This window comes from Cynocephalus volans, chromosome 4, assembly GCF_027409185.1.
Source record: "Cynocephalus volans isolate mCynVol1 chromosome 4, mCynVol1.pri, whole genome shotgun sequence".
NCBI classification, from domain to species: domain Eukaryota; kingdom Metazoa; phylum Chordata; class Mammalia; order Dermoptera; family Cynocephalidae; genus Cynocephalus; species Cynocephalus volans.
The window spans coordinates 57249099-57272779 of record NC_084463.1 but is presented as its reverse complement, the minus strand read 5'-3'; the positions used below and the strand labels follow the sequence as shown (position 1 = coordinate 57272779).

General features: G+C 37.7%; 1 protein-coding gene across 1 annotated transcript; it reads right to left on the bottom strand.

Moving 5' to 3' along the window:
• Positions 1-363: 363 nt before the first annotated feature.
• On the bottom strand, positions 364-5963 carry LOC134376148 (tripartite motif-containing protein 43-like). Its single transcript, XM_063094805.1, has 6 exons — positions 5553-5963; positions 4503-4598; positions 3113-3343; positions 2396-2418; positions 1776-1867; positions 364-857 (listed from the first exon to the last, which is right to left on the bottom strand). Exons 1-6 carry the CDS (start codon positions 5961-5963, stop codon positions 364-366), a joined length of 1347 nt encoding a protein of 448 aa, XP_062950875.1.
• Between the last annotated feature and the right edge of the window lie 17718 nt (positions 5964-23681).

Here is a 23681-nt window from a genome sequence, read left to right as displayed (position 1 = left end):
TGACATGTACATTGAAAAAATCAGGTCTGACCATGATGTGCAAAGTGTGTTCCTGCATTAAACCACGAAGTTGAAATCATACATGTATATATTCTCAGAGCTCTATCAAGCTCACAAAGCAGGTGAACAAGCACAGTATATATTTTAGATGATGGATCACAAGAGATGATTGTAATTTAAAGAAAATGGGTCAAATTTTTTGCATTTAACACTATCTTTATTTTTAATAGCAATAAAATTAGGTTACATTAAAGTAGAAAAAACATAAAAGACAGTGAAGTATTACTGATTTCCTTTAACTGAAAAGGGCTCCCTTAGATACGGAGTTCCCAGACACACATCAGTTTCCTGACTTATCCCTGGTCATGTGTGCCCAGTGCAAAAGAAAGGCCTGACTGGGAAATTGAAGGAGCCAGTGGGATATTTCCACATGAGAGAACTCTTGGCAACATTCACAAAACTCACACTTCCACTCTCAAAATCTAGGAACACACCAACCTTGCCCAGAGGTTTCTCTATGTAGTGAGGAAATATTGGGGAGGTTGTCAGGAGACCATAATGATTACCCTCCTTCACACATAACAGAAGAAACATGTCACCAGATCCAATCAGTTTGCTATTCCCCCTTATCCCAGAATCCTTACAGACTCCTAGAGCCCAGTCCCAACAGTCGTTCACATCCAGCTCCCAGTAATGTTTTCCAGTGGTGAAACTCTGGGCTCCCCATGCAGCAAAATAGTTAGATCTGTCAGAACTCAAAGACGCATCTTGATGGACATGTCTAAACACCAGACTTCTCACATTGTCAAACAGCCTGATGTTGTGATTGGTTATTTCATTACTGAAGGAAATGTCCACTGTGGAAAGAAGAGAATAAATATTCCAGTTGAAACCAGTTTTTAAATTCTTGTGAAATGAGAGAGTTTACCTAAAGTCTCACTGGAAAATACTGTTCAAGATTAGAGGAATACTTGTACCTGGAAAACTGTTAGATTCAAGGGATGCTTGTATATCCACAGAAGAAATAAATGGCTAACCACAATGAAAACAATTCCTGAAAATTCAGAGATTATAAAGGAGAAGGAGTCATGTGAAAAGCTGGAAAATTGTGCATTGCGGCCAAGTCCATTCCTTTAAATGTTACCTTTAAATGTTACCTTCACTGCTTTTCCTCTCTCAAGGCAGGGAACAGGGCGAGGGGAAGGTGAGAGACATTCTTTAAGGATAACACTTTGCCAGGGATATTATAATATGAGAGTTAGGCTAGCAAATTCACATTTAAAATGAAAAGAAAATCTGAATGTGCCTTCTGAGGAGTAATTTCCCTCTAAGAACTATCTGAATTTTATGTCTGATCCCACATCAAGCCTAGTCTTTTCCCTGCTAGACTGATTGTGGTCTGTAATGGAGTTCTATATAAGGCCTCACCAACGACCATATTGCCTTACTGCTCTTCATAAATCCTGGTTTCTGCATATCATTATGTAATTTTACTCATGTATTTTTCTAATTACATAGTTATATCTATTAAAATGCACATTATTACAAATGTAATTACTATGAAACTTTAACTAAAAAATATTTAAAAATAAAACACTAACTGAATCACATTATCATTTTACCAGCTTTAATTTAGTACAACTGTAACTATAAATGCCTATTCACAGGCTGCTTTCTTCTCCCAAACAAAAGATCATTAAAGAGGGAAAGATTGCCCATGGAAAACCATTACTGAAGACACTGTGTGGTGGTCCCACCAATGGACTGACACTCACCTCGGAAGCAGTTGAGCTTGTCCATCAGTCCAGTGATGAACCACGCGCTAAGCTCTGGATTCACAAGCTGGGGCAGCTGCACAGACTCACTCCTGAAGAAAAGAAGATTTAGCTACTTAATCTTTCTGGTGCCAGTGTTTAAGAAATGACAGATTACAACTAAAAATACTTCATTAAAACCTTCTCTGATATTGCAGTGTGCATACACAGTCCTGGAATAGGGCTGAGGCCTTCTTAGGGAGTCGTTCTTACTATTCTTCTCTTTCCTCCCCTGCCTCTCAGAGGTACTTGTCTCTTTCACTTACCATCTGCAACAGAGTAGTTTATTCACTTCAATTATGCTTACGATTTTGAATCCTAAAGACAAGGGTAAATGTCTTCTAGAAACTTCTGCATTGGACCTTTCAAAATGTAGATCCCTGAGTCACATAGGAGAAAAAAAATAACACTAACTTCTGATAAAAGAGGATAGGAAAACATATTCAACAATACACAAATGAACACGTGTGTGCACACACAAAATTTATTTTCTTAATAAACTGTTTTACCTTTGTTAGAAACAGCTTGATTGCTTTCACAGCACTCACGGTGCTCCAGTTTGCACTGAAGGCCAGACTTACCTTGTCAATGTGTCTCCAAAGTCCTGTAGAGAGAAAAAGAAAAGCTTAGACTTCTGAAGAAATCGGTTATTCTGCCCATCCAGCCTTTGGTCTTAGGAAAGTTTAGAAGAGTACAAACCACCATCACCCCCACCCTTTTTGTAAATCCATTTTCATCTCTAAGGATAATCCCAGTAAAACATATTGACAGAATGTAGATTCTGAATGAATTCAGAGTCTTGAGCTGATGAAGAAAAATAAATACATTAGTAACTGTGTAGTACTACAAACCACCAGCTGTCTGCAAAGTAGTCTATCCCAGGGCTTGTCCCCAAAGGGTAATGTGTGTTAAATTAAGAGCATTTCAAAACTAGGAATTCAAAACCAAAGGAAAAAGTGAATGTTAGCTTTTACCAAATTAATAGATATTGCTCAGTGGAGATAAAGACTGAATTTACGTGGGTAAGTTGCTCCTTTTCGATTTTTAGAGAAGTGCAGGATAAGAAGGATTGTAGGAAGGAAGATTTCCTGAAAAATAAACTTTTATAGTTCCATGAAGCTTGGTGTTAATGGTCAAGTTAAGAGTTAGTTTACCTCTATTCTTCTCAGATGAGAAAGACCCTCACCATAGATGCAGGAGATGAAGAAATACATCTCTGGTACCAAGTAAATAACGGAGGGCAAAAATGTGAAAGTCAGCTAATATGAAATATTTCAAGGCATTTCCTTAGTTCTTACCTGGAGCAGCTCCACATCTGGTTTATGGCACATTTCTATCAGTTCCTGATACAATTCTTTTAGGTGTTTCCTCTTTTGTGCCATTTTGGCCTCACATCTCTTGAGTTTTTGTAAAATCTCTTCGCGTTCCTTTTTCAGTTTCTCTATATATTGTTTTTCTTCCTCACAGGAAACTGGATGCAGCTTTCTATACTCACCCCTGGTCATCTCTGCCCGTAGATACACATAGCACTGCAGGGACATAGATTTCCTAGATCACAAATCCAATCCCACTTTTTCCTCCTCCACATAAAGTTATCTCTTTCTCTATGACTCGTTCTCTACCAATCAGCTACACATACCCTAATTCATGTCCTTGCACTTCTCAGAATCCACAAATTCATCCTGCTCCTTACTTCATTTATTTTCTATTATTTATTAAAAATATAAAGAACCAAGGCCTCTCTCAAATTTTATCTAATTCATGAATTCTTGAAACACCTGTAGAAAAACCTTTCAGATTTAATATCTTTAGTATACATCCTCTCAAATCTGAAATACACCTGAAAACAAATGGAAGTTATGATCGACTGTTATATCTTTGCATGTAGTGTATTCTGATATGTTACTAAATTAGTCTCTAGTCTCAGAACTCCTTACTTTACAGTCTGAAGAATCCATCACTCTTAGCAAAAATGATGTATATTATATTCAAGATCAGAAACCATCAGACAAGAAAAAAATATCTTTATAACATTTCTAATCCCAAGCCCTCAGATTGATCTCTATCCTCATTTCTATTTTCCTGTTCTCTAAGGCCATGAGCTCTATATTATCCTGCCATTTTAAGAACATTAATTTTCATTCCATTAGTATCTCCTCATTCTTTCTCTCATTTTCCCTAGTTTCACCCCCCACCCCCCCACCTTTGGCCCTTTTTCCTGAGGTTTTCATTATGTTCAGTTTTCTTCTACTTGAACCAATATTATTGCCTAGGTCCTGAGCTATCAGTTTCCACCATCACAGGCACATTTTTAAAATTATTATTCATACCCCTCCTTTTCTCTCCCTAGACATCATTGTATTGAGCATTATGAAATACCTTCAATTTCCAGGTATATACACTTTAATTTAAAGAGTTCATCTCACACAGAAATATCTGCCTGAAATACCCATGTGTTTTAAACACCTACTTGTCCTTCAGAATTCTGATTGATCTTGAACCTATCTGAGAAATATTTCCTGTACACTTTAACAAATATTACATGGAAAAGTTGAATATTTTTTCCTATTAAAATACATAATACAGACTCTCGTCACATATGAGGATTTCAGTTTAAGTTCCCAATGGAAAAGGGTCTAGCATATCTATGTCAAGCTGGTTCTGAGGGTAGCATTGTTTCATACTTACCATCCACTGGCTTATTATTCTGCTTTCCACAACTAGATTTCTCTGATTTTGTTGAATCTTTTTCCATAAAGTCCTCATATTCTTTATGAGCTTCTCCTGCAAAAGAACTATACATTTGAGCACCATAGATCAAACACCATAGATCTAAGACTTTAACTGATAGAGAGAGACAAGAAATGTCAGATATAAGTACATTAGAGAGAGTGCAACAATCAAAATCCTTCTTTGCTTGCCCTCGCAGAATTATCAATTCTAAGGGATTTTGAACTGTAGAACCGCAAGATGAAATGTAATTATTTGGCTGGGGAAATTGACAAAAGTATCATGTAATATGGCTAATTTTCAGGTAAACATACTGCCTGAAAATCCGTAGAGCCTGGTTAATGGACACAACATTACAGGCTGATAGGAAAAAAGTTCTAGTGATGTATAGTAATCCTAGGCATATGTAATTAACATTTATTTACTGTATGTTCTAAAATGGTTAGAAGAGAGGAGCTCAAAGGTTCTCATCATGAAGAAATGATAAAGTTTTGCAATGATAAATACACTGATTACTCTGACTTGATCTTCGCAAACTGCACACATGTATTGAAATCTAATCTATATCCCATAAATATGTACAATCAGTCATATCAATTAAAAAATAATTTCCTTAAAATCAAATAAAAATCTGAGTCTACTGATGCTAGTCCCCTACTATTTCCAGTGTACTGTTTTTAAAGTTACTTGTCCAGTGTTACTAAATATATTTCCTATATAAAAGCCATGTTGCACTTGTAGTATTAGTAGCTGTACAGTACTTTGAGCATTATCCTGTATAGTCAAAATAATACTAGCCATTAACTTAATCACCCTCTCTTTCAGTGCTATCTGTTAAAGTAGGTATATTTATGTATTTTATTCACGGCTGTATAATTGGATCCTAGAACAGTACCGGACCCTCAGTAAAGAATGAATTAATCATCATCATGACCCTCATCGTCCTTATAATCTCTTAGCTCTACTCTCCTCCAGCTTCCAAAAAGGAAGCTCAGAGGCACCACTTACCCGGTGTTCCTCAGCAGCCTCTTCAATGGAACAGTGTCTGTGAGCCTCGTGCCCCTGAGAGTGAGAGCACAGCACACACAGCAGGTTCTTGTCCTCTTCACAGAAGATCTTCTTTGTCTGCTTGTGGGTCCCACACATGTGTTCCTCGGAACTCAGGAATTGCCAGAGACTGGCTTTTCTGGCAATGGCCACCAGATTCTTCAGAAGAATATTGGTTTTGAAATCTGTTGCCTGTGATGGTTCCCTGCACATTGGGCAAGGGGAAGGGATTTGGGCTTCTTCCCAGGAAAGGCAGAGACATGGCCTACAAAAGCTGTGCCCACAGCCTATGGTGACTGGGTCTATAAGGTAGTTAATGCAGATGAGGCAGGTGAGTTCTTTCTGGAAGGCTTGTGAGATGTCCGAGTCCATTTTCCTGAGGGAAGAAAATAAGAACAGTTTACTCCTCTGCTCTGGAAAGACAACATCCTAAGCAAGAATTTACTCAGGTTCTGACTCAGTAATAAACTTCTATCTAGAGCAAGATGGGCTTTACCTTGTATATGACACAAATGGAAAACTGGGGTACAAAGAGATCTCTCGAGCTTTGCAGAAAACTTTTCTGGTTGTCTAACAAACATGCATCAACATTGCCAAAACCATTTCTGTGCCATAAATGTATCACATTTTGTTGAAACAGTAGTTTCCTACAAATTGCAGGAACTGCAGAGGTTTGACTCAATCTGCAGCTACAGGAGGAAGGACCGGATTGATCTGAAAATGAATCATACTGCTCATTGCCAGTCACTGGTTTAGCAAAGACCTTGTGACTGAGCTTTAACCTCATTATTTCATTTAATTATCATAGATGTTATACCATTTTTTGTTGCTGTTTTGTTTTTTCTTTTTTGTTTTAACCATTATATCTTGATGACTGTTCCAATATGACTGTACTAGTAAGTGTTGCAGCAGAATGCATACTTTTGACCAAAATTAAAATCAGCTAACCAAAGAGTCATTGTTTTCTAAGTAACTATGGTAACTCAATCAACAACCGTTTTCTGATATGTTTACTGTTCCAGGAACTGTCTATCAACCTGAAGATATAATGCTACGACAACCTTACAAACAGATAATGAAAGTTTCAAAAAATAAACAAGTTGATAAAATGCAGTAGTGTTCAGAATGCCACTGACTTCAAAGTCTTTCATCTCTCACCCATGATCCAAAACATGCCTTTCTTGCAACCCATTGATAAACACGTATAAGAAACTTATATATTGAAGACATATTCATAAAACCAAATTTTGTCCTTTGATATTGTTTGTCTCTAATAGATATCTACCCCAAATCAATTTTTGAATACATAAGAATAATAAGGATTATGCTAAACTTTGTAAATCAAATCATATTTCAATCAGCCTGTTTAAATATTAATGTGCGAAGTTGTTGAATTTGTTCTCCTATTTCATTATCTACACCCCTGCATTCAAACTGGCCAATAATTAAAGAATTAAAAGACTAATATCTTCCAAGTCTTTTAAACCATAAGGCATTCTTTCACATTATGAGAAAAAGTTAATTATCATGTAATGAAAATTTACTTTAAAAATGGGTTCCTCATTTCTACACTAAATAAATGCAGGTGACACTCTCATTCCTGAGATTTCTTCATAAATATCAGTGTCACTTTTTTTTTCAGGCTTACACATTTTCTGTCTTCTTTAGAATTTAAGTCAATAAACCGAAGTATCTAAAGACATAAAATAACCACAATCAAAAGCAAAATTTTCCTAATTATTTTATGCTTTATTTAGTTATATGTTGAATATATTCCCTTTTATATATGTACTTGAATGCACCACTTGTAAAGTAGGATATAATACATGTGCAACCTACTTGTAGAATAAAATGTCCCAAATCAAATTATAGGATCAACCACAAGTACAAAATTATAAGATCTCTGGCAGCTATTTTTGAGTCCTTACTATAGAGATGAACCACCCCCAAATATGTAAAACAATAAACAAAAAAAATATTAATTCAAAAACATGAAACGAGATAGTACAATAGTTTGGTTTACAAATAGGTTATAAGAATGGAGTCATTTTTACTAAGAAAACATCATTTCATAGAAAAAATCTGTTTGCTGATTTATAAATTAAAATTATGTTTCTTGTTTTGGTTTTAGAAAGTAGTAGAATTTCATTTCTGTAAATTGTGTGCTCACCTAAGGAATATATCTGTGGTCTTACCAATGCTTTCTGTAGAAGTAATAATATGAAGTCAGCTCAGGGATCAGGGCTTCACAGTGCAGCAGTGATAGCTTTCAGAAGTGTCCAAAGCCAGGTGAGTTCAAAAGGCACTCTGTCTGTTCTGGAGAAGAATGAGCTGGGCTCCTTGAGTGTCCTTTTATTGAGTCTCTGAAGACCACACCTATTCATCCAAGTGATTACATTTCAGGGGTCATCAGAAGGGTGTTAACATGGATGATTAGGTTTCTTCAGGACAAAGAAAAGATCGATTTGACACCTTGGCTAATTTCCATAAACAAGCATCTTCAAACATCATCTCATCAAGAATCACAAATTTATCAACAATTAAATCCCCAAATGGTGACTTTATACCTAAAACAAAAATTTTTTTTGATTAATGATGTATTAGTCTGTTTTTGTTGCTTATAACAAAATACTTGAAACTGGGTGATTTATAAAGAAAATGGAATTTATTCCTTACAGTTTCTGAGGTTGGGAAGTCCAAAGTCCATGTGGTGGTGGTGACAGTGACTCAGGGGTCTCACATTGCAGGATGGGGAAGCAAAGAGAACAAGACAGACTTTCCTCTTCTTTTAAAGTCCTCAGAACCACACCCCTGACCACCATTTTTAATCCATTCACTACTTCATGGTCCTACAATCCAATCACCTCTTCAGGGCTCCACCTTTCAATTATCATGATAGGATTGCCCACCCTCTTAACAGTCACAGTTTCTAATACATAACAGTTTCTAATACATAAAACTTGGGGGACACAATGCAAGCTTCAGTGAGTTTTGGGGGGACGTGATTCAATCCACTACAAATGATTTTTATTTTTAAGCTATAAAAAAGGTAAAATTATTTTATCACTTAATGATTTTAACAAAAGTCTTGAAAACTTTGGAAATAATTTGCATGAGATTGGTTTTGCATATATTCTGTTGGTGTAGAAAGTGTTTTATTTCTTGTATGATTTATTTTGTGTTTTACTTGCTCCTTTTTGTTTTGTTTGCAATTGGCTAGTACAGGAATCTAAGGTGAGGGACCTTGACCTTGGTGTTACCAGTACATGCTCCTCCAAGTGACTTAATTGGCCAGCCCTGTTTTTGTGTTTTAACATAAGACTTTAATGTGAAAACAAATTTGGCCCCCACTCCAGGGTGGACATTTCTCTTGCCTTTCACACTCAAAATACAGTTACTTAAGGTTTTCTCTCAACAGCAGAATATAGTACTCACTGCCTGGAACTCCTCAATTTCACTTCTAGAGAGAATGGCTAGAAAGCTCCTTTCCAGGGAAACCTTATGTCAGAGCAGGGTGGAAAGGAGTTGAAGTCAGGCAAATGATAATTTATTTCTACCTGAGAAAATAAATATGATGGAGGCTTTTACCCCCAACACATTTAGTCTACGACTTATGGGGTAGGAAAAGAGGCCACTTCGGATCCTTGAACAGTTTCCATTTTTTTTACTCCAGATAGCTTACAAGCAGTCTAAAGGAGCCAAGCTATAAATTCTGGAGAAGCAGCTTGGTTCTGTGCTCTAGAGTTTTTACAAAACAGCCTTGGCTGTACAGAGAACATTGGGACAGTGGAGTGAGAAAGCAAGTCTCTGAGGAGCTGAAGGAACAAACCTCCAGCAGGAGAGAAGGAAAGGAGAGAGCCCAGCTTCTCAAAGCTGGATTGTTCCACCATAAAATCTCTATGCCTTTGCTGGACTCTTCTGAGATCTGGGAGTTCCCCTTGATTAAGTCATCCAGAGATAGAACTGGAGGTTTGATTCTGGGGACAGATGGCAAGGACTTAGGAGAGAGAATCTCTACGGAAAAGGGAAATGGCTGAGCCGACACCCTGATTCATGGGGCAGAGTGGAGTTAGAGTGGGGAGTAACCTGTTAAACCAGTGCCAGTGAATAGAGCTAGTCAAATGGGGTAGGGGAAGCCAAGAGAATTCTGGAAAAAGAAAAGTGAGAGATTAGAAGGTACAAGAAGGAGCTTTTACTGTTTACTGGACAGACCATCCTCTTGTCTTAGCTTCAGAAAAAAAGCAGTGGAGTTGCCCTTGATCTGGGGCCAACACAATAAAATACGTCTCTATGGCCCTTCCAGATGCTCGCAATCTAACCCAACTGCCAGGGAAGTCTGTGAAGTTTTCTGGCTCCTAGAGTCCCTTCTGGTATTGTCAATCCCAAATTCTCTGATCCAGGGGCTGCCCCAGCCTTTTCTCCCTGTTATTTGTTTTGTTTTTTCCTAACGCAGACAAACCAACACTGTTCCATTCCAAGGTGTGACAATTCCAAACTCTAGCCAGCCTTTCATGTCATTATAAAGTTATATAATGTTACCCAAGTAGGAAGATAAAAGATATTCCTTGACCACTTGTTAGTTGCAGTTATACAATTTAAACATTTGAATATTCTGTATGTGGGCCTCAATTTGTTGTTTTTCCTTGACTTCATAAAAAATGAGAAGATGTCTGTGGGGAAAAAAAACTACAAAAAACTCTTGGAGAAATGTTAACAGTCAAAATGAAGAGCTATGTGGAATGGGTACTGGTGATTAAGTGAAACTGTCTCTTGACACCCACCTTTACCCAGCCTAGAGCCTGTTCCCAAATCAGCTTCCTTGAAAATTGCCCTTTTCTCCTTTTACTGATGAGTTTATAAATTGAATTGTAACAAAACAGAACCACAATACTGAAAAAAAAGTCAAAACATTTTTTAATTAATTTTTTATTGAAATATATTGATTGTACATATTTGTGGGGTACAGAGTTATATTTCGGTATATGTATACAATGTGTGATGATCTAATTAGGATGATTAACATATTTATCATTGCAAAACTTAATCATTTCTTTGTGATGTGAAAACTTGATTGCACCTTTATCTTTTGTATTTCCAAAAATGTTTTGTACTCTCTTTAATACTCTTCCAGGTTTTTTCCAAAAAACCGAGGTAGAGATGTTGGAGGAAGATTACCTCTAATAATTAATTCAGGGCCTACCACTGTGTTAAATATTCTACATACATTATCTCACACAATTATCATACAACTCCTAGAGTCTTAATTCTGAAATGAAACAAAGATTCAACTCGGGCCATGGAGAGTTTTTGGAAGGAATGGAAATTATCATTTGGTCTCTAAACCTTCAATAATACATATATATATATTTCAGGTGGATGATGCTATTAAGTTTCTACAACTATGCTTTTTAATAATGATCTTGGATTCCAAATACACAACTAATTTCTCCTGGGAGCTCATAATTTTCGAGAACATCTCCAAGGTTTTTGTGTTTTTTCCTATTTCTCTACCAAGAAGCAGGCAGCTGGCTAAAAGAGATGGTCAGCCAATGGGCAATGCTTAAGCAATTCAAATACCCTTTCATGAATGGTGAGCCAGAATAAACTATTCTAGCTTCACAGTTTAAACTCTAGACTAGTTTTCAAGGTTTCAAGTGTATCATGATATAATTCATCACCCTCCACAGTGAACATTTGTGAACTTCCAAGATGTATCAAGAACTACTACAGCAGACTACAGTCTACACTTCTTCATCCTTTTCCCCCACCTCAACCTTTCCCTCGGTATGTACTAACTATTCACTGATGAGTTATAATAATGCAAATGCTTTTAGATTTTCATAATAAAATGCTTTGCAGCTTTTAAGAACTTTTGCATATTTTATTTCATTTGATATTTACAAGAAAAATAAGCTTTGTTTAATACTCTTTTTTTTGTTTTGACTGGTAAGGGGATCATAACCCCTGGCTTGGTGTTGTCCACACCATGCTCAGCGAGTGAATACACCGCACTGGCCATGCCCATATAGGATCCGAACCTGCAGCCTGGGCGCTACCAGTGCAGCACTCTCCCGAGTGAGTCACGGGGCCAGCCCAGCTTTGTTTAATACTCTTTAGACTACATTACAGAGTGTGTTGGTTTTCTATTGCTACTGTGATAGACAACCACAAATTTAGTAGCTTAAAAAACAAAATGTTATTATCTTACAGTTCTGTAAATTAGAAGTCTGACACAAATTTCACTGAGCTAAAATCAGGGTGTCAGCAGGGTCACATTCCTTTTTGAAGGTTCTAGGGGAAAATCACTATCCTTGCTTTTTCTGACTTCTAGAGGCCTCCCACATTCCCTCCATTTTCAAAATAAGCAACAGTGGGTTAGAATGAGTCCTCCTCAGATGACACTACTCTTTCTCTTCTGCCTCTCTTAATTTCAGCTCATTAGCAACATTAATTACATCTGCTACTTTAATTTCCCTTTGCCATGTAACCTATTCACAGATTCCAGGATTAGAAAATAGAAATCTTTGGGAGGCCATTATTATGCCTACCACACACAGCAATTAATTTATGTGGAAATTTCCTCAGGGGAAAAAAGGTCAACACAAGTATTAGAATGTAGAAAATGTGTTCAGTGGTGGATAATGAAGGATATATTTCTTACTTGCTTTTGTTGTGAAAGCTTCAATGTATTATCCATAACTCAAAAAAAATATTTGCAGAAATTATCAGGCAGGCTTTTATTGTCTAAATATGTGTGTTCCCCCCAAAATTCATATGTTGGAACTTAATCCCCAATGTGTATTATGTATTAAGAAGGAGGGCCTTTGGAGAAATGATTAAGTTATGAGGGATCTGCCTTGGTGAATGGGATTAATGCCTTTATTGAAAGAAGCTAACTAGCCCTTCCACATTTTCTGCCATGTGAGATTGCCATGACAAAACTCCATCTATGGAATAGGCCCTCACCAGACAGGATATCTGCTGGCAAAATGATCTTGGACTTCCCAGCCTCCAGAACTGTGAAAAAATAAATTTCTGTTCTTTATAAATTATCCAGTCTCTGGCATTTTGTAATAGAAGCAAAAATGGACTAAAATACATGGTTTTATTCTACAATAAATATTTAGTTTTCACTTCTAAATTGTAAGATGAATGTTTTATATAATCCACATTAAAAACATTTTATTTAAAAATATGCTTGATTTTTTTCTGATTCATGCATTTTAAAAAATTGATTATACATATTTATGGGACACAGAGATGACTCTCAGCACCTGTGCCCAAGATGTGATGATCAGATCAATACTATCAGCATGCCCAGCACCTCAAATTGCAGTTATACCCTGTGTCCCCCACCCAACCTCTCCCCAATCCTTCATCCACTCCCCCTCTGGCCACCCTAGAGTCTGTTCTCACCCTCTGGAAGTCCAATGCACTACTGTGGTCTTTCTTTCTTTCATTTTTCTCTCTTAACTCCCACTTATGAGTGAAAACATGTGGTATTTTTCCCCTGTGCCTGGCTTATTTCACTTAACATCATTTTCTCTAAGCTGCTGCTCATCACAGAATTTCATTCTCTTTTATGGCAGAGCAGTATTCCATTATGTATATATAACATTTTCCTTATGCAGCCACCCATCAATGGAAATTTAGGTTGGTTCCATATTTTGGCTATTATAAATAGAGCTGTGATGAACACAGGAGTGCAGGTATCCCTTTGACATGATGATTACCATCCCTTCGTGTATATACCCAGAAGTAGGATTACTGGATCATACGGTAGTTCAATCTGTAGTTGTTTGAGAAAGGTCCATACTGGTTTTCATAATGGCTGCACTAATTCTCAGTCCCACCAATGGTGTAGAAGAGTTCCCCTGTCCCCACATCCGCATCAGCAATCGCTATTCTCTGTCTTTTTGATAACAGCTAGTCTAACTGGGGTGAAATGATATCTCAATGTGGTTTTGAGTTGCATTTCCCTGATTCTTGGTGATGTTGAGCATCTTTTCATATACCTGTTAGCCATTTGTATGGCTTCCTTTCAAAAATGTCTCTTCAGCTCCGTTGCCCATTTTTTAATTGAAATCTTTATTTTTTTTTTACATCTTTAAGTTCCTTGTATACTCTGGGTATGAATTCCTTGTAGGATGAATAATTTGCAAATATTCTCTCCCATTCTGTAAGGAGGGAAAATTGACAAAACCTTAGGAAGACTAAGAAAAAAAGAAAAAGAAAAAATGCAAATTAATAAAATCAGAGATGAAAAAGGAAATATTACAACTGATACGTCAGAAATACAAAGGATCATAAGAAACCATGACAGATAGCTATAGACAAACAAATTGGAAAACCTAGAAGAAATAGTTAAATTTCTGGACACATACAATCTACTACAAAGAATCACAAATAAATCAGGAAGAGTCACAAATAAATCATAATAAAAAAAACTAAATATACTAATAACTAGTAACAAGATTGAATCAGTTATAAAAAGTATTCTTTAAGAAAAAGCCCAGGACTTGATGGCTTCACTACAAAATTCTACCAAATATTTAAAGAGCTAATACCAATTATTCTCAAACTATTCCAAAAAATTTAAAGGGAGGGAATTCTTCTAAATTTATTCTAAGAGACCAGCATTACCCTGATACTAAAACAAGACAAGGACACAATAAAAACAAACAAGCAAACAAAGAAAAACTACAGACCAATACCCCTGATGAACATAGATGCAAAAATTCTAAAAAACAAACAAACAAACAAAAACTAGCAAAACAAATTCAACAGCATGTTAAAAAGATTATTCACCAAAATAAAGTAGGATTCATTCCAGGTATTTAAGAATGATAAAACATATGCAAATCAATGAATGTGGTGCATCACCTCAGCCAAACCAAGGACAAAAACCACATGATTATTTCAATACATAGTGAAAAAACATTCAATAAGATTCAGCATCTTTTCATGATAAAAACTCTCAACAAATTAGATATAGGAAAAAGGTACCTTATTACAATAAAGGCCTTATATGACAAACCTCCAACAAGCATCATAACGAATAGTGAAAAGCTAAAATCTATTTCTCTAAAATCTGGAACAAGGCTGTGATGCTCGCTCTGCCACTTCTATTTAACATAGTACTGGAAGTTCTGGCCAGAGCAATCAGACAAGAGAAAAAAAGAGAGTATCTTCTAAACTGGAATGGAAGAAGTCAAATTGTCTCTGTTTGCAGATGACATGATCATATACATAAATACACACACACACACACACACACACACACACACATATACATACATATATGTAGAAAACTCCACCAAAAATATTCATAAAATTAATAAATGAGATTAGTAAAGTAGCAGGATACAAAATCAACATACAAAAATCAGTAGCTTTTCTATATGCCACCTGTAAACTATGTGAAAAAAAAATCAAGAAATCAATCTTATTTCAACAGCTAAAAACATACATAGGAATGAATTTAACCAAGGAGGTAAAAGATCTTTACAATAAAAACTATAAAATAATCATGAAAAAAATTGAAGACACAAATAAATAAAATGTCATTCTGTGTTCATAAGTTAGAAAAACTAATATTATTAAATACTTCCCAAAGCAATCTACATATTTAGTGCAGTTCCAACCAAAATACCAGTGACATACTTCACTGAAATAAAAAAGAAAAAAATCCCGAAATTTGTATGGAACCACAAAATACTTCAAATAACCAAGGCAATCTTGAGCAGAAGAACGAAGATGGAGGCATCACACTACCTGACTTCAATATATATTAAAAACTTATAGTAGCCAAATCAGCATTATACTGGCATAATAATAGAAACATAGACAAAGGAAACAGAATAAATAACCCAGAAATAAAAGTGTGTGCTCATTCACAATAGCCAAGATATGGAATTAACACGAGTGTCCATTAACAGATGAATGGATAAAGAAATTGTGGTATATATACACAATAAAATACTATTCGGTCATAAAAAAAACAACAACAAAAAATCTAAATCCTGTAATTTTCAGCAACATGGATGAACTTGTAGGACATTATATCAAGTGAGGTGAGGCAAGCACAAAAAGACAAACGCCGCATGATATCATTCATATGAGGAATCTAAAAAAGCTGATTTCATAGAAGTAGAGTGTACAATAGTGGTTACCTGAGGCTGGAGAAGGGAGGAAAAGGAAGGGAAGGGGGAAGTTTAGTTAATGGGTATAGGGCCACAGTTAGACAAGAGAAATAAGTTCTGCAAATAAATCTGCTATTGCACAGAAGGATAATTATAGTCAACAATATTGTATAGTATATTTCAAAGGAGCTAGAAGAGAGGATTTTGAATGTTGTCACTAAAAAAAAGATGAATGTTTGAGATGATGGAAATGCTAAATACCTTGATTTGATTGTTACACAATGTATATACATATCAAAACATCTCACTGTACCTCATAAACATTTATAAGTATTATGTGTCAATTAAAGAAAGTGAAATGGAGAATAATAATAGAAAAAAAACAAAAGAGAGATGAGTGAGTTATAAGAGGGACTGGATAGAAGCCTAACAAATTTTTTATCTCAGAGTGGTATTGTGGGTGATATTTTTATTCTTCTATTTAATAATTTTCTATAAAAAGCATCTCCTAGTTTGGTAGTCAGAAAAGAAATAAACATTATTTTACATCAAGAAACTTAATATCAGTTTTAATAGTATACAATGGAAAGCCTTTGATAAAATAAATAGTAATGTACTATCATGAAAAAAATATTGAATAAGAACAGATTTGGAGGAATGACATCATCCAACTTCGAGACTTACAATAAAGCTACAGTTACAAGACAGTGTGGTATTGAGGATAGAATAAGTAAAGAGATCAGTAAAACAAAAGAGCACGCCTATACATAGACTGACATATAGACAGTCAATGAATCTTTCACAAAGATCAAAGACTATACGATGGAGAAAAGACAGTTTTTTCAGCAAGTGGTGCTGGAACCACCGGACATCTGCATGCAGAAAGATGAATCTAGATAGAAACTTTACAATCTTCACAAAGTTTAACTCTAAACAGATTAGACCCGAAAGTAAAATGCAAAAACTGTAAGACTCCTAGAAGATAATAGAGAAGAACACCTACATGAACTTGGGTGTAGTGATTTTTTAGATACAATAACATAAGCACAATCTATGAAAGAATTAATTCATAATCTGGGCTCCTTTTAAATTAAATACTTCTGCTCTGCGAAAAGTAATGTCAAAGAAATGCGAAGACAAGCCACAGACTGGGAAAAAATATTTGCAGAAGACACATCTGATAACAGACTGCTGTCTAAAGTATACAGAGAATTCTTTAAGTCCCAATAATAAGAAAACAAAGAACCCAATAAAAAAAAAGGGTCAAATTTTAACTGACACCTCACCAAAAAATGTATACAAATGGCAAATAAGCATATGAGAAGATGATAAACATCATATGTTATCAGAGAAATGCAAAGTAAAACAGCAATGAGATATAACTACACATCTTTTAGATGAACCAAAATCCACAACGCTGACAACAACAAATGCTGGCAAGCATGTGGAACAACAGAAATTCTGATTCATTGCTGGTGGGAATGCAAAATGGTACAACCACTTTGGAAGGCAGTTTGGCAGTTTCTGACAAAACTAAACATTCTCTTACCGTATATATGATCCAGCAATCATGCTCCTTGATATTTAACCAAAGGAGTTGAAAATTTATTTCCACACAAAAACCTGCACATGAATGTTAATAGCAGCTTTATTCATAATTACCAAAACTTGGAAGCAGTCAGATGTCCTTCACTGGGTGAACTGATAAATAAACTGTGGTACATCTAGATGATGAAACGATATTCAGTGCTAAAACAAAATGAGAAATCAGTCCATGAAAAGACATGGAGGAATCTTAAATGCATTACTTAGTGAAAGTTATCACTCTAAAAAATCTACGTACTATCTGCTTTCAACTATATGACATTCTGGAAAAGGCAAAACTATGGAGACAGTAAAATGATCAGCAATTTCCAAGGGTTGCAGGGGGTGGGGATGAATGAGTGGAGCACATTTAACTTTAAGGGCATGTTTTATTTCTAATAGATGTCATTATGCATTTGTCCAAACCCACAGAATGTACAAAACCAAGAATGAATTCTAATATCAACACACACAAAAAAAAACCGGGGGGGGGGGAAGAAGATATAACAACCACAATTACTTGAAGTTGATACGACAAGCAAACAGAAAGGATGTTGTTGGGGGGGAGGGAGGAGGGAGAAGGGAGGGAGGTTTTGGTGATGGGGAGCAATAATCAGCCACAATGTATATCGACAAAATAAAATTTTTTAAAAAATGTGTTCTTTATTGAGGAAAAAAATTAATTTTACCTAAATTCAGAAGTTATTAAAGGGAGCTACATAGTCTCACCTAACCTCTGACTCAAACTGGTTTGCCCCTGGAAGTCAGCACTTGGTGTTTTTATGCATATTCTTCTCAATCAATTAGAACTCTCCATGTGTCCTGAATTAATCACTATTAGTAATTTAAGAAGTACAAACCAGTTTTAAATTTAAGGAGTAAAACCATGGGACCAAGTCATGGTTCAGCTACTATACAAGTTGTGTGACTTTGGTGGCTGATGTTTTATGAGCTCAGTTTCCTTGTTTTCAAAGTGGAGATGGTAGACATAATGCTATCTAGAGGCTGCCTTACAGTGGTGTTAGGAGGAATGAGGAAATGTGTAAACAGTTTGTTAGATGTGATGCTCTATAGAATGGATATTTATTATATATGTATAAAATATGTATTTATCAGATGTATATATAAAACAAGTTATAAAAAACCCCAAGGTTTAAGATAATAATGGCACCTCAAGAAAACATCATTTGTAGAACTTAGATTTTGTATGTAAGCACTTTTACCTCTTTTGTTAAGTTATATGCCAAGGTATATGTCAGTGGTGTACAATCAACTCTCAGAATGAAGTTTCCTGAAAAATAGGGAAAGGATAGATTGTTTTTTAATTTAATTTCTCTCTGTTATTAATTTATTCAAAACCATTCCTAATTCTCTAAGTAGAATGATCCTTTTAAAAACTAAATTCAATTAAAGCTCTCCAAGGGTTCCCCACCTCACTCTATAAAATCCTCATCTTCACCATGGCCCACAGTGCCACACATGAAACAACCCCAGGTCACCTCTCCAAATCTTCCTCTCTTTACTGTGCCCAAGAATACTGCCTCAGGGTCTTTGCACACACTGTTCCCTCAGCCTGGATCAGTGTTCTGCATTATATCTGTGTGCCTTATTCCTCCTCTGGTCTAATGTCACATTTTCTAAGAGGTTTCCCCTGACCACCCTACCAAACAGCACACTCTTCCCCACTCCCTGTCTTAACCACTCCATTTCTCTCTTAACCTTGGCTTATTTTTCTTCGTATTATTCATCTACCTAACATATCAAATATTTGTATTTTTATTATCTGTCCTCCCACTAGAAAATGAGTTTCATGGGACCAGGTGCTTTATTTAATTTGCTGCCAAAGCCTCCCCGTGCTTCAAATGGTCCTAGCATTTAGCACTTACCTAATATAAATATTTGTTGTGAAAATGAATTTGTGAGCCAGTTGCTTTCTAGATGGTTCTGAATAGAGAACAGACATGGCATTCCCATTCCTCAGGAGTTCAAGGGCTGGCAGGTGTGAGAGTCAAGAGAATCAGCCAGAAGAGGTGCTCTTGGGAGGCCTTGGGAGCACAGGGGCCAGAGGCCGACTCAGGAGGAGGGTGTGGGGGAGAGGAAGTTAAGACAACTTCATCAAGGGGGTGACTCTTGAACTGAGTTTTCTAGAACCAGAAACAGACAGCTGGGCCAAAAATAAATGGTACTTTCAGCGAAGGGCAAAGCCTGTACAAATGCCAAGAAATATAAAAACACATGATACACTCAAAGGATGACAAGTAGCTTTTATCCAAAACCTTAGAATATCCATGTCTGGAAACAGAAAAAGATGAGGCTTTAAAAATAAATAGTGACACACCAGCAGAATTGGTTATGGAACTTGAAAAGTTGATTTTAAAATTCTAGAACTCATCTGGAAGAATAAATGTGCACAAATAGCCAATGTAAGTTTTTTTCCCCCTGTTTTTCTCCTCTTTTTTGTATGTTTCAACTCTTTTTTTATGGTGGTAAAATATATATAACATAAGGTTTTCCATTTTAAGAATTTTAAAACATAAAAAGTGCTTACAAGAGTATCAATTAGGGAAGGGGGTAGGTTTAATATATTAATTGCACATATTCAAGTCTAAATAATTATGCTTGTAGCTCTCTACCCTCCCCTAACCTTATATAGAAACAGGTATGCAAATAAAAGGATCTTTACTGCAACAGACTGAAGCAATCTAACCATCAACTAGAGTACTGGTACATAAACTGTCCTATTGAATACATTGTGGAATGTTTGTTTTCCAAGTGAAATAGATCCATATGTACTGACATGGGAAGTTTTCTAAAATATGTTGCTGAATGCAAAAAGTCCAGTGGCAGAACCATTTATCTGTAATATAATACCAAAAACCTGTAGAAGGGAGTGAGAAGCAATAGAGGGTAGTGGTTAGAAGGAAAAAGTTGGAACAGACCAGCTTGATTTGAGTCTAAGCTCAACCTTTCAGTAGCCATGTGACCTTGGGAAAATTAATTTACCGTTCTGAATCTCAGTTCCCTCTTCAATAAAACAGAGATAATAAAGCATATTTACTTCACAGGGTTAAGGTGAGTATTAAATAAATTTTTACAAGTAAAGCATTTAAGACAGGACCTACTATATTGTTGGCACTTGTGTGAGCTAAATTCTACACTGTATACGAATGTCAGCATAATGGAAACAATCCTAACAGAGGACCTTAGTACCTTTGGAAAGTAGATTAATTATGAGTGGTTTGTGTGGTTAGTGCTATTGTTTAAGTGTGTCCCCCAGAATGCATGTGTTGGAAATTTGGTTGCAGATGTGGCGGTGTAAAGGGTGATTAGGTGTAGAGACATTACTGGCTCTTGCTGGACCGCGTTAACTCTCACAGGAGAGAGTGGGTTCTCCCTCTCGCACAACTGGATTAATTCTCATGGGAATGGATTAGTTCCAGAGAGAGCAGGTTGTTATGAAGTGAGGTTGACTGTGATGCTTTGCCTCTTTCCAAATGCACCTTCTTCCCTTCTGCCATGTTATGAGGTATGCTCTTGATCCTGAAAATGATGGGGTCACAAGCAAGCATTTCAAGCCAGGAAATTACATAATCAGAAAAACACATTAATAGTTATAAATACATGAAAAATCAAATCTTAAAAACCTAGCAATAGGGGGTCGGGGGCTAAAGTTCTCAGCCCACGCCCCCATAATGTCTGCATCCATCCCAGCAAAGAGCTAGCCGGGGCTGGAAGCCCCCTGGGCTCCCCTGCCAAAATGAAGGTGGGGCCAAGGTCTTGATCACGGCCCCCCCCCCCGTTCTCCCTCCTCCTTCTATCCTCCTCCCCCTCCCCTCCCTCTTCCCCCTAACTGTTCTGCAACAGCATTTTAGAATGTAAAATAATAATAATACATAAATAAATTAAAAATAAATAAAATAGAAAAAAACTAGCTATAAAGAGAACATTATACACAAAGAACATGTTTGGTGTGTTCTCTACTAATCTCTGATTCTTCTGAACCCCTGGAAGAGTACATTGTGCAGAGAGGAGCTCAGTAAATATTTGTTAAACTCAAAATAAATAAACTAAAATACTTGGTGATAAATGAAATGTTGCAAATCGGTATTTTTTCAAAATTGGTATGCATGATATTATGATGAAACAGGTTTAAATTTAAATGATAATTTTCTACCCCATTCGAAATCATAAAAATATTTAGATCCATGACTTATTTATTCAACAAGTATTTAATAAATTCCTTCTATATACAAGGTAACCTGCCAGATGGAGCAAATCAAGGAATGCAGATTTCCTGAATTAGCACTTCACAGTGTAAAGAAAATGAAAAAAAAAAAAAATCTCTCAACTATGGCTTCCACACTGCTGTGAGTCAGAAGGAACAGGCTAACAAACCAGCAGCAGATTCCCTAACAACATGTTAGTAGATTGCCTCCCATTATGAACTAAACTGCTTCTCCTAGCATAATCACATCTTTTCTTATGAGACAAATTATATTCAACCTCTATAGATGAATCAGCATCAATATAGACCACACTACTCTCTTGAAGGAGTCTGGACTTCTGCTATAATAAAAAAGAAAAAAATATGTATATATATATATGCATGTTTATATGACTTGACCTCTCCCCTCCCCCCAAATGCACATCCACATTTACTGTATGCGGATTTCTGAATTAGGTTGGCCCATGTTAACCACAGATTTGACATTTAAGATTCTCCAAAGAGAGTTGGTTTGAAAGAATTTCAGTAAATGTTATTGGTAAGAAACAATAAGCGTTTTTTAACACTAACATTTAAGATGAAACTGACCGGCCTTTGGAGTTTCAAGATGGCGGCGGCTGCGGCGGCTGGCGCGGAGTAGCTGAGGTGGAAAAGGTGGCCACTGGGCCTCAGGCAGCCGGGAAACTTGTGGACCTTCCTCTGGCCATCTCTTAAGGGAGGACTGCTGCTGCTGGCCGGTCGTGGGGGCTCAACGCCACTTTGCCCCCGGCAGGAGAGGCTGCCTCATTTACAGGCAACAGCTTTGAAGTGTGGAGCAGGAAAAGAACTGATTCTTAGCTGCAAAAGTGAGTCTTGAAACAGGGAACACGGCGCCAGGGCTGCTGTGGATGCAGCCAGGATCCCGGAGGCTGGGGCCGCACTGAAGGCGGCCAGCTGCCCTATTCAGGATTCGAGGTTTCAGGCCGGCATTAAAGAAGATTCCTGGGAGCGCCCGAGCGGCGCCGTGACTGAACAGCCCGAGGCGGCAGCGCCGAGAACACGGAAGGCAACAAACCAGAGACAGAGCGAGCGCCCGACCTGGCACAGCACTGTGAGTGATCCCTGGCACAGCTCTGTTCGGGGGGTGGATGCCCACGCGGCTCCTGCCTGCACCACCAGGCCACTCACTGCCACGGTGCTGCCTCCATTTTCCCAGGTGCGGGCAGCTCCGCCCTGCTAGGCCATCACTGAGCCCATTTGCTTGGCCTGGCGCGGGGCTTTCCGGACCCTGCGGGCCGACCTCCTCTCCCACTCCCGCCACGGTTCTCTGGCAGGGCTAGGGGTGTGGGGCGTCCCGACCAGTTTTGGGAGGGCTAGGAAGTACGGGCGGGCCGACTGTCACTCCACCACACCCTGGACTCCGCCGGTAAACTTCCTGTTACTGGGAGGCAGATACCATCTCTGCGACCACCAGTTTGGAAAAAAGCCTAACGAATTTCTGGTTGGGAATAGTGTGGTAGGAGAGTTCCCAGGTCCACTTGAACCTGCCGGAGAGCAGGCTGCAGGCGGGCACTAGACTCGGTTTATACCGGGGGGATACAAAGGTGAACAAGACCCGAGAAAGATCTACACAGTGCTACAAAGGCACCCAGAGAGACCGGTCGTCTGTGCCTAGCAGAAACCTGGTAGACTTCCTGGGTGAGGCGGTGCTGAGCAGGGTCTTGAAGGCCCAGCTGATAGACGAGGGGTGCAGAAGACACGCCCCAGCCCACCACAGTGTGCACAGAGGGGGGAGACGTGCGACCAGGGTGGTGGAGACTCGACAGAAACCACACACCCGGTGGGGTCGCCACTGCACGATCTAACAGCCTGGGCCAGAGCACACGGAACGGGGAGAAGTCCTGTACAGAAAGTGAAAGCTCAACAGAGATCACACACCCTGTGGTACGTGATCCACCAGCCCAGCAGAGTACAAGCTGACCAGAAAGGTGGATCCCCGGAGAAGCCCAAGACCCGAGGCAACCACACACACAAGACACTAGAGGCCAACTGAGCAGTCACGGCGGGAGCCATACCAAATCGGCAACCACAGCAACATCCTAGTTAGTCATTAGTCTTAAACCGGTGGACTGTGAAACCCCCTGCCACAATGAATAAACA

What these genes read in the sequence shown, in the direction of transcription:
- LOC134376148 (XM_063094805.1), bottom strand. Translation starts at nt 5,963, where the DNA reads ATGGACTCGGACATCTCACAAGCCTTCCAGAAAGAACTCACCTGCCTC. An exon ending in CAGATGTGGAGCTGCTCCAG is followed by an intron (nt 2,419 to 3,112) that starts GTAAGAACTAAG and finishes TTCTCTCTACAG; the next exon opens with GACTTTGGAGACACATTGAC. An exon ending in CAAGCTCAACTGCTTCCGAG is followed by an intron (nt 858 to 1,775) that starts GTGAGTGTCAGT and finishes TTCTTTCCACAG; the next exon opens with TGGACATTTCCTTCAGTAAT.